General features: G+C 40.6%; 2 protein-coding genes across 7 annotated transcripts in view; both read left to right on the top strand.

The window, feature by feature from the left end:
* LOC114574062 (low affinity immunoglobulin gamma Fc region receptor II-like) overlaps positions 1-13,887 on the top strand; it is a 392,591-nt gene that overhangs the window by 319,345 nt on the left and 59,359 nt on the right. The window lies entirely within an intron of this gene.
* LOC114574090 (CD276 antigen homolog) overlaps positions 3,723-13,887 on the top strand; it is a 42,783-nt gene continuing 32,618 nt past the window's right edge. For 2 of the 6 annotated variants that reach the window (XR_003695025.1, XR_003695024.1), the window contains exon 1: positions 10,988-11,352. Coding sequence is in view for 3 of the 6 variants with exons in the window: in XM_028606404.1 (XP_028462205.1) it covers positions 11,277-11,352 (76 nt within the window). In the remaining 3 variants the exon portion in view is untranslated. Of the gene's footprint in view, positions 3,979-9,413; positions 9,579-10,970; positions 11,353-13,887 lie in introns of those variants that run through there. The other 4 variants (XM_028606405.1, XR_003695026.1, XM_028606404.1 and 1 more) reach the window with 4 other exon arrangements.

Here is a 13,887-nt window from a genome sequence, read left to right on the forward strand (position 1 = left end):
ACACTCCTGTTCTGATACAGAGGTCATTCAGATCTGGCCAGTCCGACCAGACCCCAAAACCAGCAGGGTGGGTATCAAGCTTTCCACTGTTTTTTCTTTTGAATCCTAAGAAGTGGGGATCAGACTCCCTGGCTAATGGGACCTTGCGTCTTCTTAGGTCCAGGAACAGGGAGGATCGAGCCAGCTCCCGAACATCTTTATCGTCGCTGTTCAGCATGTTCAGAAGATGGGAAATCCTCATGCTGGTGTAGATCCACTCTATGTTTGGTACTCCCAGTCCCCCTTCCCACTGGGGGTGAAAGATAATGTCACGAGTGCTGTGTGTGTTGAGTCCAAACCATTTTCGCACTAAACTCACTATTTTATTATTCATTTCATTCAGAACTTTCTGCTGGATGTGAGTGTTGGAGAACAGATGTTGCACTTTTGACAGTGCTACCTGTCTGATGGCCTCCAGCTTCATAGTCAGAGGCAGTGGGCAACAGTCAATCAGGTCCAACCTGGATGTAAACTCGGACAAGATGGTGTTTACTTGCTCTTTCCATTCTCCTGCAATCATCATCTGGAGCTCACACACACACACACACACACACACACACACACACACACACACACACACACACACCATCTTTGTGGGGACCTGTCATTGACATAATGCATTCCCTAGCCCCTTACCCTAACCTTAACCATCATAACTAAATGCCTAACCTTAACCTTAACCCAATCCTAACCATAAACTAATTCTAACCCAAATCCTAAAACCAAGTCTTAACCCTCAAACAGCCCTTTAAATTTGCGGGGTCCAGCATTTTGGCCCCACTAAGCTGTCCGGACCCCACAAGTATACAGTATTCCCGTTTTTTGGATCCCACGAATATAGTTAAACAACACACGCACACACACACACACACACACACACACACACACACACACACACACACACACACACACACACACACACACACACACACACACACACACACACACACAGACAATGCTACGTTTCCTAGCAACCTTCCTCTGAACAGTACCATCCATCCCAGAGAGTGTGTTGTTGAACTCACCAGTCTGAACCTGAAGTGGAGGATCATCCATCAGCATGTTAGCATTTAGCATGTTAGCCACAACCAGCATGCACCTGTTCGTGAAGTAACATGGCAGCAGGTGTGTTTGATTTGTGTCACCTAGCATGCTGGGTGGGTGGGGCCCACCCAGCATGCCTTGATAACATGCTGTTAACAGATGTTAGTACATTTGAGGATAACAGGAGGGTTAGGGTAGATGTTACCTTTTCACCCCTGGGACATTCATTCTCTCACATACATACCTTTATTAAAGTGTCTAGGGTTAATAAATATTATTTCATGCTTACATTGAGCTAATCATGTGCCGAGGCTTTGAGAAGAAAGAAAGCATGATGTAATGCAGTCAGACAGCCAGCAGGAGGATCATTTCACTGGGCTTTTAGTGTGTCTCAACCCGAGCACTTCCATTAGTGCACTAATAAGACAGTTCTGGGGTCTAATTTTTATAACTTTGCATAGGATCCGTACTAAAAGTGTACGTATGCCCAAAAGCCAAAAATAAAAAAAATCAGATTTATAAAACCGTGCATATGCACATCTGTAAGCAATGTTCTCTTTATACAGTAAATCACAGATTACCCACAAGCGTGCATACGTGACTCAGCCTTTTAACCTGCCCTGTGCACGCCCATTTTTAACCATAAATAGTCAATGCAAAGCACCTCATGAATGCTGATCAGTATTTTAATGACCCTGGCTTGCAGTTGTTCTTTCGTTACGCCGAATCATGATGACTGGCGGCGGGGAAAAAGCCAAAAACTTCTAGGACGCTCTGGAATTGTTGCAAATTGAATTATAATTTCGGCCTGTTCTGGCAGTGTAGAGAAACCTGATTATAGACTACCTATATCAATAACACCATCCAAAACGGGACTCGGGTACAGCTTCGATATACCAGACCTATATGATGATTTAACAGAACTATATACTATATCCAAACAAGCCTTAGTGATGAAGTTGAAGATTATATATAATATTTATAAAAAAAAACAATTCAGAACATAGATCCAAGAGTCCCTGAAGTCTCTTTCTCTCCTGATTCTTCCATTGGGGGTTAGTCATCCTGCAGTGCCAGCAGTGCCACCATGATTGTTAACACCTTGCCAAAATCACAGCATCAACTAGTGGTATCCCCCGAGATACAATCTGAAGACGAAAGTCTAATAGGCAAATACACTTTTCTTCATGCAGGTTTGGTCACGAACAGTATTCAAGTTCAGATCGATAACGAGGACATTAAATGTAACAATTGCTCATGAGCTTAACGGCTGTATTTCCAGACTTTGACATTTGATGATATATGCATAGTTTTAAAGACAGATATTTAGTTATTTACACTGTGTTCTGCAGTTATCTAATGCTAGGGTATTTGATGTTGTCCTGTATTCCATGCAGTCGGGCCATCTCCTCCTCCTGCGCTCCGTAGTGGAGAATGTGACGGCGAGACAGCGGCGATTAAAATCCCATTGTCTCCAAAATGGGCGTACGTACGCACATTTTCGTACAAGCCAGAGACCGTATGACCGTATGTATGACTTACTAGCTCCACCTCAGTTAGCAGCCAATAGGATTCCAGGATTCTTCAGCAGCACACACCTCCAGTTACTGCATGCTGGTAGAAAGTTCTGACTCAGAATGAAAAACTGCACAAAACATGGACTCACAAAAAGAGATTCGGATGGACTTGGACTTAGGGAAGTTGGATCAGTAAGTTGTTGAACATTACACTGTATGTTATAGGTTGATATAGGGGATTTTCTTTTTTTTTTTTTACTGTCAATTCTGTATTCGGAGCCAATAAGATAGCAGAAGAGCAGCAGCATCAGTAAAACTTGAAGTGCATATTAATACTAATTGATCATTTCTTAGAACTGTGGTGTTGAAGTGATGGAGGCCACAACTCTGGGATAAAAACTGTTCTTCAGTCTGTTGGTTGTAGTTTTGATTATACTAAACCTTCTGTCATAGGGCAGTGGTTCAGACAGGGAGTTGGATGTCCTTGTGAATGCTGGGTGAGTCTGTATCAGATTCAGGTTCAGTTATTAGAAAGCAGGTCTCTGTGTGAAGTGCCAAATGTAGCAGGGAAGTGAACAGTTATCAGGAACCCTCGGAGTCCAGCAGAGGGCCACGTGGACAGACGAGGTTCAGATCTGTTCAACAGGGTGAAGGGGACAGCACTGTACTGCTGCACGTAGACAAATGCTGCCCATTAGACTATTGAAATGAAAAGTAATGAATTATGTTGAGCTTCCTTTGGTAGAGTGTCTCTATTTGTGTGTTTTTTGTCAGCCGTCTACCAGTTAAGGTTTTTAAAGTGAACAGGATCCTATAGAGCCCTCCGATGTAAGCTGAGAAAAAATTAAATAAAATCATTCCCTGGGTTTTGTGAACTGTGCCTACGGATTGGCAAAGCGTGTGCACAAAGTTATAAACTAACTCCTATTATATTAGTATATTGTAGTTTTAGTGCAAAGCTCTGAAGTGCTTGATTCCCTGTAAGAGACTGTGCTGCGCAGCACACTGCTGTGAGATCCACCCTCTAATACATGCATATATATATATGCACCCTCCCTCTCAAACAGGCATCAATCCGCACCAATAGCAGACTGTACGGTATGCACCGTCCCTCTCAAACAACCATCTCAGACGGTACGCACCAACTATTAGTGTCACGTAGAAACAGCACACTGCTGTGAGATCCACCCACTAATACAGGCATATATATATGCACCCAAACAGGCATCAATCCGCACCGACAGTCAGACTGTATGGTACGCATCAACTATTAGTGTCATGTAGAAACAGCACACAGATCAAGAGACGATCACTACTCTCTCATCACTAATGGCTCCATTTATGTTCCTCCTGTTCCTTCTGTCTGAAGCAGCTTCTGGTAAATATCAGCTTTTATTGTGAAAAGATTCATGTAGACTTTATTTCTGACCTGTCTTATAGAATGTCTTCTTGTTTAAAGAGAATATTAATCATACCTGTCAACATTTGGTTTTCAAAATCTGGGAGATTTGTGCGGGGGATGGCAGCTCGACCGGGGGAGGGGAGGGTACTGTTAAGTGTACTGTAAGACCCACTGTGTTTGGATGTGTTGCTGGGTAATGTAATTTTTCCCACCGTGAGCTACATTAAAATCAAGTCGACACACCTTACAAAAAGCGTGACGGTTTTGAATATGACTAGGTAAGATGCATGTAAATTGTTGCCGCCCAACACTCTTGAAATTTACAGCTATATTTTGATTTCTGACAGGTTGCCAGGTTGAGGGTTACAGGTTGCCAGGTTGAGGGTTATAGGTTGCCAGGTTGAGGGTTATAGGTTGCCAGGTTGAGGGTTACAGGTTGCCAGGTTGAGGGTTACAGGTTGCCCGGTTGAGGGTTACAGGTTGCCAGGTTGAGGGTTATAGGTTGCCAGGTTGAGGTTTACAGGTTGCCAGGTTGAGGTTTACAAGTTGCCAGGTTGAGGGTTATAGGTTGCCAGGTTGAGGTGGCAAACAGGTTGAAAATTGTATATGGTGTGTGTGTGTAAATGGATGCGTTTCGTACAAGATCTGGCAACATTAGACAACCATATTGGTCTGATTATTTATAAAGGAGTTTGGGCCATGCTGCAAATTACGGGAGTTTCCCGGGAGTTATAACAAACCGGGAGGGGTCCGGGAGATAGGGCTAAAAAACAGGAAAAACCCGAGTAAAAGGGGAGTGTTGGCAGGTATGTATGAATGTGTTTTATCAAAGTAAAAATTGTATCAGGTTTTATTCACAGTTCATTTTAGTTTTTGATAATGATACTAGATTTATGAAAGTGTGAATAATCTTTAGCCAACAGTAAGTGTTTTACATGAAATAGTTCTGTAAAAGGCTTTTATGTTTGTGTAAGAAAAGAAGGTGTAACATATTTAAATATATTTTCTTAATTAAATGTTGCATCCAACTTTCTCAGTTAAATGATGAAAACATGATATCATAACGAAAATGAAAATTAAAATATAAAAGAGTGATCGTACTGTTTCAGACTGTTTGATAAACTGCACAGTTTAAAAAAAGGCTTGTTGGTTAAATAAGGGGAGAGAGAGGAAGAGACTGTAAACTGTAGGGAGGAGGAGGCTAGAGAGAGAGAGGAAGGGAGGGACCTAGACTGTAGGGAGGAGGAGGCTAGAGAGAGAGGAAGGGAGGGACCTAGACTGTAGGGAGGAGGAGGCTAGAGAGAGCGAGAGGAAGAGAGGGACCTGTGTATCTGAGTCTGAGATCTGTTTCATCTGGAGCTCTGAGATCCTCTAGGGTCTCCCATGTTGAGATGGTCCCAGAGGAGGGTCTGACAGAGAGAGATTCACTTCAAATTAACTTTACCTTAAGACACTGGTGGTTTTAGCACTTTGGGGGCCCAAGGTCAACAAAGACAAAGACATTACAGTTGGACATTACAGTTAGACATTACATGCTACTTCACTAGTAGGGGGGTTGCTGATGGCAGTTGGTCTTAATACATCCATGCATTTTAGCATGTGGCTTTTTAGAATTGCATGATTATTAGTTGAAGAGTAAGAAACAAGCTTAACCATAAGTGTAATAGGTGTTAATGGGGCCGATGGTAGTTTGGGGCCCAAGGCAACTGCTGACCTTTGCCTAATGGTAAAGTCCACCACTGCCTTAGAGAACTAGAACATTTTACTTAAGTAAAAGTACTGTTGCTTTAAAGCAAAACAATGTGTGACGGCCCCTGTGTGATCTGGCGGGGCCTCTCTGTGGGAGTGATGCCTCTCTGGTCTTACCCATCTTTGTTTGAGTTGATTGCAGATCTGGTGCACCTGGGAGCTGGGAGCTAGTGGGGATAAAGCTCCACTTGGTCCGGCTATCTTCTATGTGGACTTTTGTGTAGTATGTATTTACTTGTGTCCTCCATTGATAGTGTCTGTTTTCTGTATGGCTTATGTGTTGTTAATGTTGCACTATATTTGCTGCAAAACAAATTGCCCCTCGGGGATAATAAAGACTCCTTGACTTGACTTCTCTTCACTGCATTCCAGACAGGTTATGACAAAGGAACGAAAAGTTCTTTCATTCGTACTTAACGAAAAGTACTTTTACTATAAATGAATTGTTCTTAAGTAAGAAACAAAGTTAGGCTACTCATTTGATACCTGAAAATTGTGCTCAGATTAAAGTCAGTCTAATGTAATCCATTACTTCAGCCCAGCTGTACTCAGCACTGATATATTACAGCAAACTTTTAACAGAAAATTATTTTTCTTTAGTTGTAAATATCAGCAGACGGAGCACCCACCAAATATCTTCTAATCAGGTGTAGAGAGCTCTTCATCATGTCTTCTGTTTGTGTGTTTGTTTATAAGGAGGGACTTTTAAATGCTTGTTTTCTGCTGGGTAATATAAAGCCTTGTATTGCCTGCTTTGAAATGATTTCCAGCTAATGATTTAAAATAAACTAACATTGAATGGTTTGAACTGAGGAGTTGATGACATTGTGAATATTGTTGTTATTGTAATTATAAAATCATCTGATGCAGCTCAGAATATCTCAGGGGAACTCTACTAAAGTGATGATCTTTGAAAGCAGTTGATAATGATTTAATATGAATCAATGGATGAAATAATAATGGTCAGAGACATGATGGAAGTTAATAACTCAGTTTTAACATTCACATACCTTAATGGGCCTTAAACTGTTTTGCTCTTTTATCTTTTTTTTTATAAATACTTTATTTTTCTACATTTGGATTCTCAAGTTGTTACTTTTATATATTCATTGTTGTGCATTTTTTATTCTTTGAACACAAATAAAGCCTCTCCAAATATCAACCTCATATTGTGTGTGTGTGTGTGTGTGTGTTATATTAATATGTTAAATGTGTAGAGGAGGAGCAGAGACTGGGGGGAGGATGTGATCCTGAGAGACTAAGACCTGAATCTGATGGAGGGTCTCTGGTCTCAGCTGAAGACACCTTTGTCCAACATGTCCAGGATTTCACAAACACACTCACACTTGTTTTAATGCTCCCCCATGCTCTTAGTCTGAGCTGTTAACATAGAGTCTTTTATTCCACAAGGAGCTGAGTCACCGTACAACAGGTGCATAAGAACAATTACCCACACTGAGGAGGTGGTGCAGTAATCCAACGTCTAGGCTAGATAGATAGATAGATAGATAGATAGATAGATAGATAGATAGATAGATAGATAGATAGATAGATAGATAGATAGACTTGTATTGCTCTCTAATTGGGAAAGTCTGTGTCAATGCTAAATGCAGCAAAATGTCAGACACACAGCACACAAACAGAATATACAACCAATAATAAATAGTGGAGAAAAAATGAAGATAAAAGAAAATATAAAGGAAAGAATGTGCCAACACATATACGTTAAATTAGGAATAAAAAAATGATTCTCTCTCTGTGGACCATCTGGACCAAATACAGTTGGAATCAGCTCTGAGATCATCTTTATTTTATCTCTTTATTATGAAGCTGAAGGCTGAATTAGATAGATGTGTGTGTGTGTTTTACTTTTATATATTTGTTTTGTTAGAATCAGTTCAGCTTCATGGGTGTGTATTTGGCAGAAGAACCTAAATGTGGCTGCATGTCTTCTCAGTTTAGTTTATTTAGTTATATTGCTTATGTGTTGTCGTTTTGAATATTGATTTGGTTGTTAATATGAGTGTTATCCTCTGGCAGCCTACTCTCGTGTTCTCCCCGTTTTGGTCACAGCCTGAGAGCCCCCCCAGGACACATTTTACCCACATGTCTGAATCCACCTATTGTAACAGGACCTTGACCTCATCGTTGTTTGTTGGTTGGTTCTTGCTGACTGTCCTTGTTTCAGTGGCTTTCTGTTTCGGTAATGAATTATTAATGCAAAAGATAACTGCAAAGCTGCTGAGAATAGTGATTGAAACAGGTAGTGGCTTTTTTAGGGGAACCAGTCTGTTTTTCTCAGTAACTCATAAGGTATTTTATTTTAAATCAGGTTTGACTCAGTGTGAAGTGAGTCAAACAAACTAATTTCATAAAATATCTCTCTGGCCTCGAACAGCACATAATATATATGTATAACCCTAACCCCATGGTGAGCTTAAAACATTTTTTTGGGGATTTATTTTGATTAGAACATTTCTGTAAAGGCACCAGTGTTAGACAGTCAGCTAATTTTCAACTGTAGTCCTAGTTACCTAGCATGCATGTCTTTTATGGTGGGAGGAAACTGGAGCACCTGGAGGAAACCCACACAAACCATGCCAACTCCACACAGAAAGGCCTGGGACAACCTGGATTCAAACCCAGAACCTTCTTGCTGCGAGGTAGAAGTGCTAACCACTGAGCCACCATGCTGCCTCTTCACTGCCTCTTTCTCTGAGCAGCAACTCCACCATAACCCCTCCCCTCCCTCACTGATTAATACTGATTATCTTTTCCCTGTAACTCGATCGTTTCGATTTCAAAATTTTGAGGCAAACTTCTTCAGCCTGAACTCTGATCTGATCGGGAGATTCCAACATCAACAGTCTTGTTGCTTTAAGAACGACATGTCATGTTCTAATTTTAGTTTCCTGTTCCAGGAAGTCTCTGGCTGTGACCCCAGTCCCTGAGTCTGGTCTTTCTTTCCCTTATATGGCATCAGGCTGCAGCAGCAGGCCCTCACTAAGGAAAGCTGAGGGAAGACCCAGAGTGTGTTGCGCTTTAGACTCAGGAAAACTAGTCCTCTTGTGCTTTTATTTTTAAAGTTGATATCTGTCTGAACTCATCAGCTGAGCTGCTCTGCAGCACACAGAGATGAGTCTGCCACAATAAATTTCCCAACATCCAATATAATCTGGGTTTGATTCCCACTGGGATACATCATCCAGTGTGTCCCTGAACAAGACACTTAACCCATAGTTTCCCCAGAGGTGTGTTACCTCTGATATATATAGCAATTGTAAATTGCTTTGGATAAAGGTGCCAGGGTATTTTCTGGCTGCCAGCCAAGTTCCACAACACTGAACTGTGAAATGAGTTTCATTAATAAGTTCAGGGGATTTTTTTAAAGAAGAACTGCCTATACATTAGATAAGGCAGTACGATTAACAGCAGCCATCTTTACTGATCAGAAAAAATAGAACACAGAGCACTGACTGAAGAACTCCAACATCAGCTATCTACACAAAAGAAGAAAAAAACACTAAATAGCCATTAAAGTAGGAAATGAAAGGCTGAATGTTTGGTTTTTTTAAGCAATCCCTCACTAACCCCTCTGAGTACAAACCTGATCTTATTGGTTCAGAAACCAGATCATGGCTTTCAGCCTGGCGGGAAGAGGGAGGGGGGAGAAGTGTTCACAAAGCTGATGCCTATAACACACTCTCTGTTCCTGACTCGAGATTCAAAAAGGAGCAGCTTTTTGCCACGGTCAATCCTGTCCAGAAACCAGAATTTGGACCATCTTTAACCCCCCTGATGTGGGCATCAATGAGGACAAACATGATGTAAGCTATGTTTTGTTTGGTTTAATGATTAATGTCTATCTAATAATTATCTAATGTAAGTTACTGATAATGTAGTTATGTTGCATATAACTATGTCTATATTCTTATTATTCTCCCTATTTTATTTTAACTTGACTGCAAACCATTTCACATTCAGCTTCCTCTCTGAAAGGAACACCCATTAAGTTGCTTAACTGAGTTCTATAAAGGAAGAAGAGACTGAAGTCATGATGGTCACAACTGCATGCTTTTAATTTGAAGGGTCTCACAATTGCAGCAGAACCAAAAAATAGCTGTGTTTCTAACATAGACAGTATATAATGGACCAATAGACCCCGTTGCTCTGGACGGAGACCAGTGAAGGCTATTAGAAGCACTTTTCCGGTGATGGCCAGCTTTACTGCGCAGCCTCCAACTGAGAGAATGTGACGTGAGCAACGTGTCTGAAAGTGTGAAGTCTTCTGGTAGCTGTGACAAGAGAAATCTCAATCATTCCCAATCTTACAGAGACGGAGACTGTAGGTGTATGTAAGGAGATAACATGGGCACAGACTAATTATTGATCACTAACATGCTAGTTAACATTAGTAATTAAACCTAAACATCTCATGTAAGTCGAAACTGCCTGTGAGCTTCTCCTGTACTATACGGTAATTCCTCTACTATGCGACAGTAAGTCACTTGGTTATGACACAATCGTTAGCCTATTTTTACAAAAACGTCTGCTACGGAGCCATAACGTGAGGTACAAGGTAATGGAGCCTTTTATACATTGTCGTGTTTCTTTGGAACTAAACAACGGACAAATAGAGTCTTTAAACGCTTCAGATGTAAAGTTATTCACAGTCAAGTGACGTAAAACAAAAATGGCGGTCAGCGGAATGCTAACAGGAGGTGATGGCCAGTTAGCAACAAAATGGCGCCATGATGGCTCGAGTTCTGAAGCGAAGCTTACCCCCTTGGTAGAAATAGTGTGACGGTGCAGAGAGGAAAGAGTTAATAAAGTAGACTGACGTCAGTCAGTGCTCTGTGTGTGTGTGTGTCTGATCAGTAAAGATGGCTGCTGCCTCCTCTTCTATTGTAACCATATACAGTCTATGACTGTAAATGAACTCTGACTGCTTTATCTTCTTTATAGTCACAGTTTATTTTTTTTCAAACTGCAAAATAACTTTGCGTAAAAGCTGCTGCAGCCCCGGCCAAAAAATACATGTAGCCTATTGTTGCTGCTATTGAACTGTATTGTGTTTTACAGAGAGGTGTTTCTATTATTTTGTACACCACATTTATATCAATAAGCTAAATAACTTTAGGAAACAGTGACATAATAAATTACACATTTTGATTTGATTTTGATTTTAGAACTTTTTTCAAGACTTATCCATCGTTTCCCATATCAAATAACGGATTGTCGTCTAGTGACCCGGGCTGTGAGACCGCCCACTTCAATATGCGAGTTCGAACAGCAGACCAGTGCTTTATTTGCACAGGGGAGCTGACTTTGGTGACACACTGTCTCTAGATTAGCCAGTTTTCAGACCTCACTACCGACTTCAGACCTCCAGAGGAAAGACAGTGATTTATAGATTAGATACTGTCTGTCGTTCCTGTGCATGCTGCTCAGCACTGTTGAAGCAGCAGACTCCGTTAATAGATAAAAGTGAAGACAGGAGCAGATCCACACCTTAATCCATCAAAATGACCGGCACTCTCTCCATTGCTGTCATGGCTCCATTAATGCTCCTTTTCTTCATTGTGTCTGCAGCAGCTTCAGGTAAATATCAGATGTTTTATCCGGAAAAGATTTGTGAAGATTTGCTTTCTGACCCGTGTTGTTATGATGCATGTGTAACATAGATAGTTCCAGGGTTTGTGCAGTGGATAGATTAAGAAGGATCTATTTTACATGTCATCTTTCAAAATAAGTTTTATGTGAGCTATATCTGTAGTAGGTCTATGTGAGGAATAATAACGGTAGTGTGGAGCGAGCCGGTGTTATGGGTTTGACGCGCTACAGAGGTTTTAAGAAGTTATTGTGTTTGGGTCTCCAGAGAAATAACAGCCCGTAGAAGGATGTGATTGACCAACGTAGGCTAAGGAAGTGTAGTAAGTTAAGTGTGGTGTCGTCACATTTGCGCGCCTAGCTTGGCTGCAGCTGCTGTAAAAATGCTCTTATCCTCCTGAGCATTCTGGCCCTTTAACCGTTGAAACATGAAGGTGACAGATCAGAGGGGAGCCCAGGGTCTCCTTGTGGATTTACTGCTGACCCAATTCTCCTCACTCCCCTTGTTGGCGTTGGTGTCCATCTCACTGTGCTGGCATTCAGCGTTACATCCTGTAGGAAAAAGCCATTCTTAGCTTTTTTGGTGTGTCAACAGGCCCAGGGTCAGGGGGTGGGATCCAGTCTCCTTGCTCGGTCAGGACACCACCGCAGGAATTCAGCAGCAGTGATGCTGCATGACTGTTGCAAAAGTAATATTAGTGTTTTCATTTCAGGCAATGTCTAGGGGTGAAAACAATGAAGAAGAAAAAATGTGATAGTTTGTCCTTGATTTGTCCATTCATTTCTCATGGAAGGAGAAATGTTTCCTTTGTCATCTGTGTTTTCCAAAGTCCTTAAGACAATGGGCAAAAAGCTTTAGTCCATAATACAATAAATGATCCCAAAAAGTCATGAGTCCATTGTAAACATACAGTACAGATCATCAATTACAAAAACACAAAAACAAAAAAATAAAAACTCCACAATTTTCTTTCTCAATGGGGGAATGTGGGCTGCATGATTCTTTTACTATTACTTCAAACATTTTTAACAAACTTGATCAGCAAATTGCTATTTTTTGAGCAAATCAATTTCTATATAAGTCCCGTGTCATTCTTTTGTGCCACATTTAATACCCTGAGAAGAAGATTTGCATAGCACTTCTGTGTGGCCAGCACAGAAGTCCTATAAATCCTCCAGTCTCCTCCTCTTTTTTATTTATTTTTTAACAAAATATTTACAACTAGGGAATAAAAATAATAAAAAATCAACAAACCAAAAAATGTAAAAGAAAAAGATAACAGAAGGACCATAGTAAAATGTATAAAAAATGTAGCAGAAGAAAAACAAACTCAAAATCCAGTAACCTAGAATATTACGATTAATCCCTTATTTCAATTACAAAATATTCTGTCATGGGGGAACATATCAAATAGTTTAGAGAGAAGATTACAATGATTCAAGCATTCACTCAGGAAATTTGTCTGCATCTATTGCATTGAATGAGGTGTGAAAACCCCCCTGTGTCTCCTAGACAGTCCTTCATTAACACAGGAGACAATACTCTAAGAGTTTGTTTGTTGGAAGAATAACTGAAACTTAGTCAAGGAACAAAAAAATGGATTTAATGTTAAACAAGACTAAAACTGTAAGGTATTATCCATTTCTGTCCCTATAGAACAACACTAAACATGAACAAAAAATGTAATCAAATGACGTTTTAGCAGGCATCTTTGCCCCCTCGAAACACATTTTCATACATTTTTAACTGCTTAGCACATTTTCATACATTCACTGAGAAAGTCCATTCAAACTTTAAAATGTTCCACGTCTTTCATACCTTCAGGGTTGGCGCCCAACTCTTCAAAGACATTCATACAGATTAATCAATTTTCTCACTGCTCCACCCTTTTCCACAAAAATCCAAACAGCCATCCAGTTAGCCTTTCAATCATAAAGCATTCACAATGCAATCTCTTCAGAAATTTCATTTCTCTAGTTTACCGTATTTTCCATAGTCTGACCCCTAGCTGGTTTTAGTAGACGCTCTGTTGTAATGATTTACCAACCAGATGGAGTCGCTGTTCGTTATACCACTCAGGAAATGGAATTTCCAATGCAAAACTCAACACAAACGAACATCCACAACCACACTGCTCTGTAACCTCAACACGTCCACAAACCCCACCGCTGAGCTGCTGCACGCTCTCAATTTAAACAAAACAATCTTATTTACAATTTTTCAAAAAACACACACAGCGCCGCAGACTCAAATCCCAACACCACAATTCTTTTAAAATGTATTTACAGTAGGCCTTTCTTTACAATTCCTAAGTGTTTTCACACAATTAGACTATACCTATTAGTAAATTGATTTTCCTATTTCCATACTATGGGTCACGAGGAAAAACTGGGGGGTCTTCCAATGGCGCTTTATTTCCGCCGTCGCCGCAAAATCAGCTTTACCAAGTCCTACTTCCCCACAGCTGTTAAGCTGGCTTTGAAAAAGTCTTAATGTTTTCCTCCGTGCCTTCACAGAAACTAATT

This window comes from Perca flavescens, chromosome 19 (genome assembly GCF_004354835.1).
Source record: "Perca flavescens isolate YP-PL-M2 chromosome 19, PFLA_1.0, whole genome shotgun sequence".
Classification (NCBI taxonomy): Eukaryota; Metazoa; Chordata; class Actinopteri; order Perciformes; family Percidae; genus Perca; species Perca flavescens.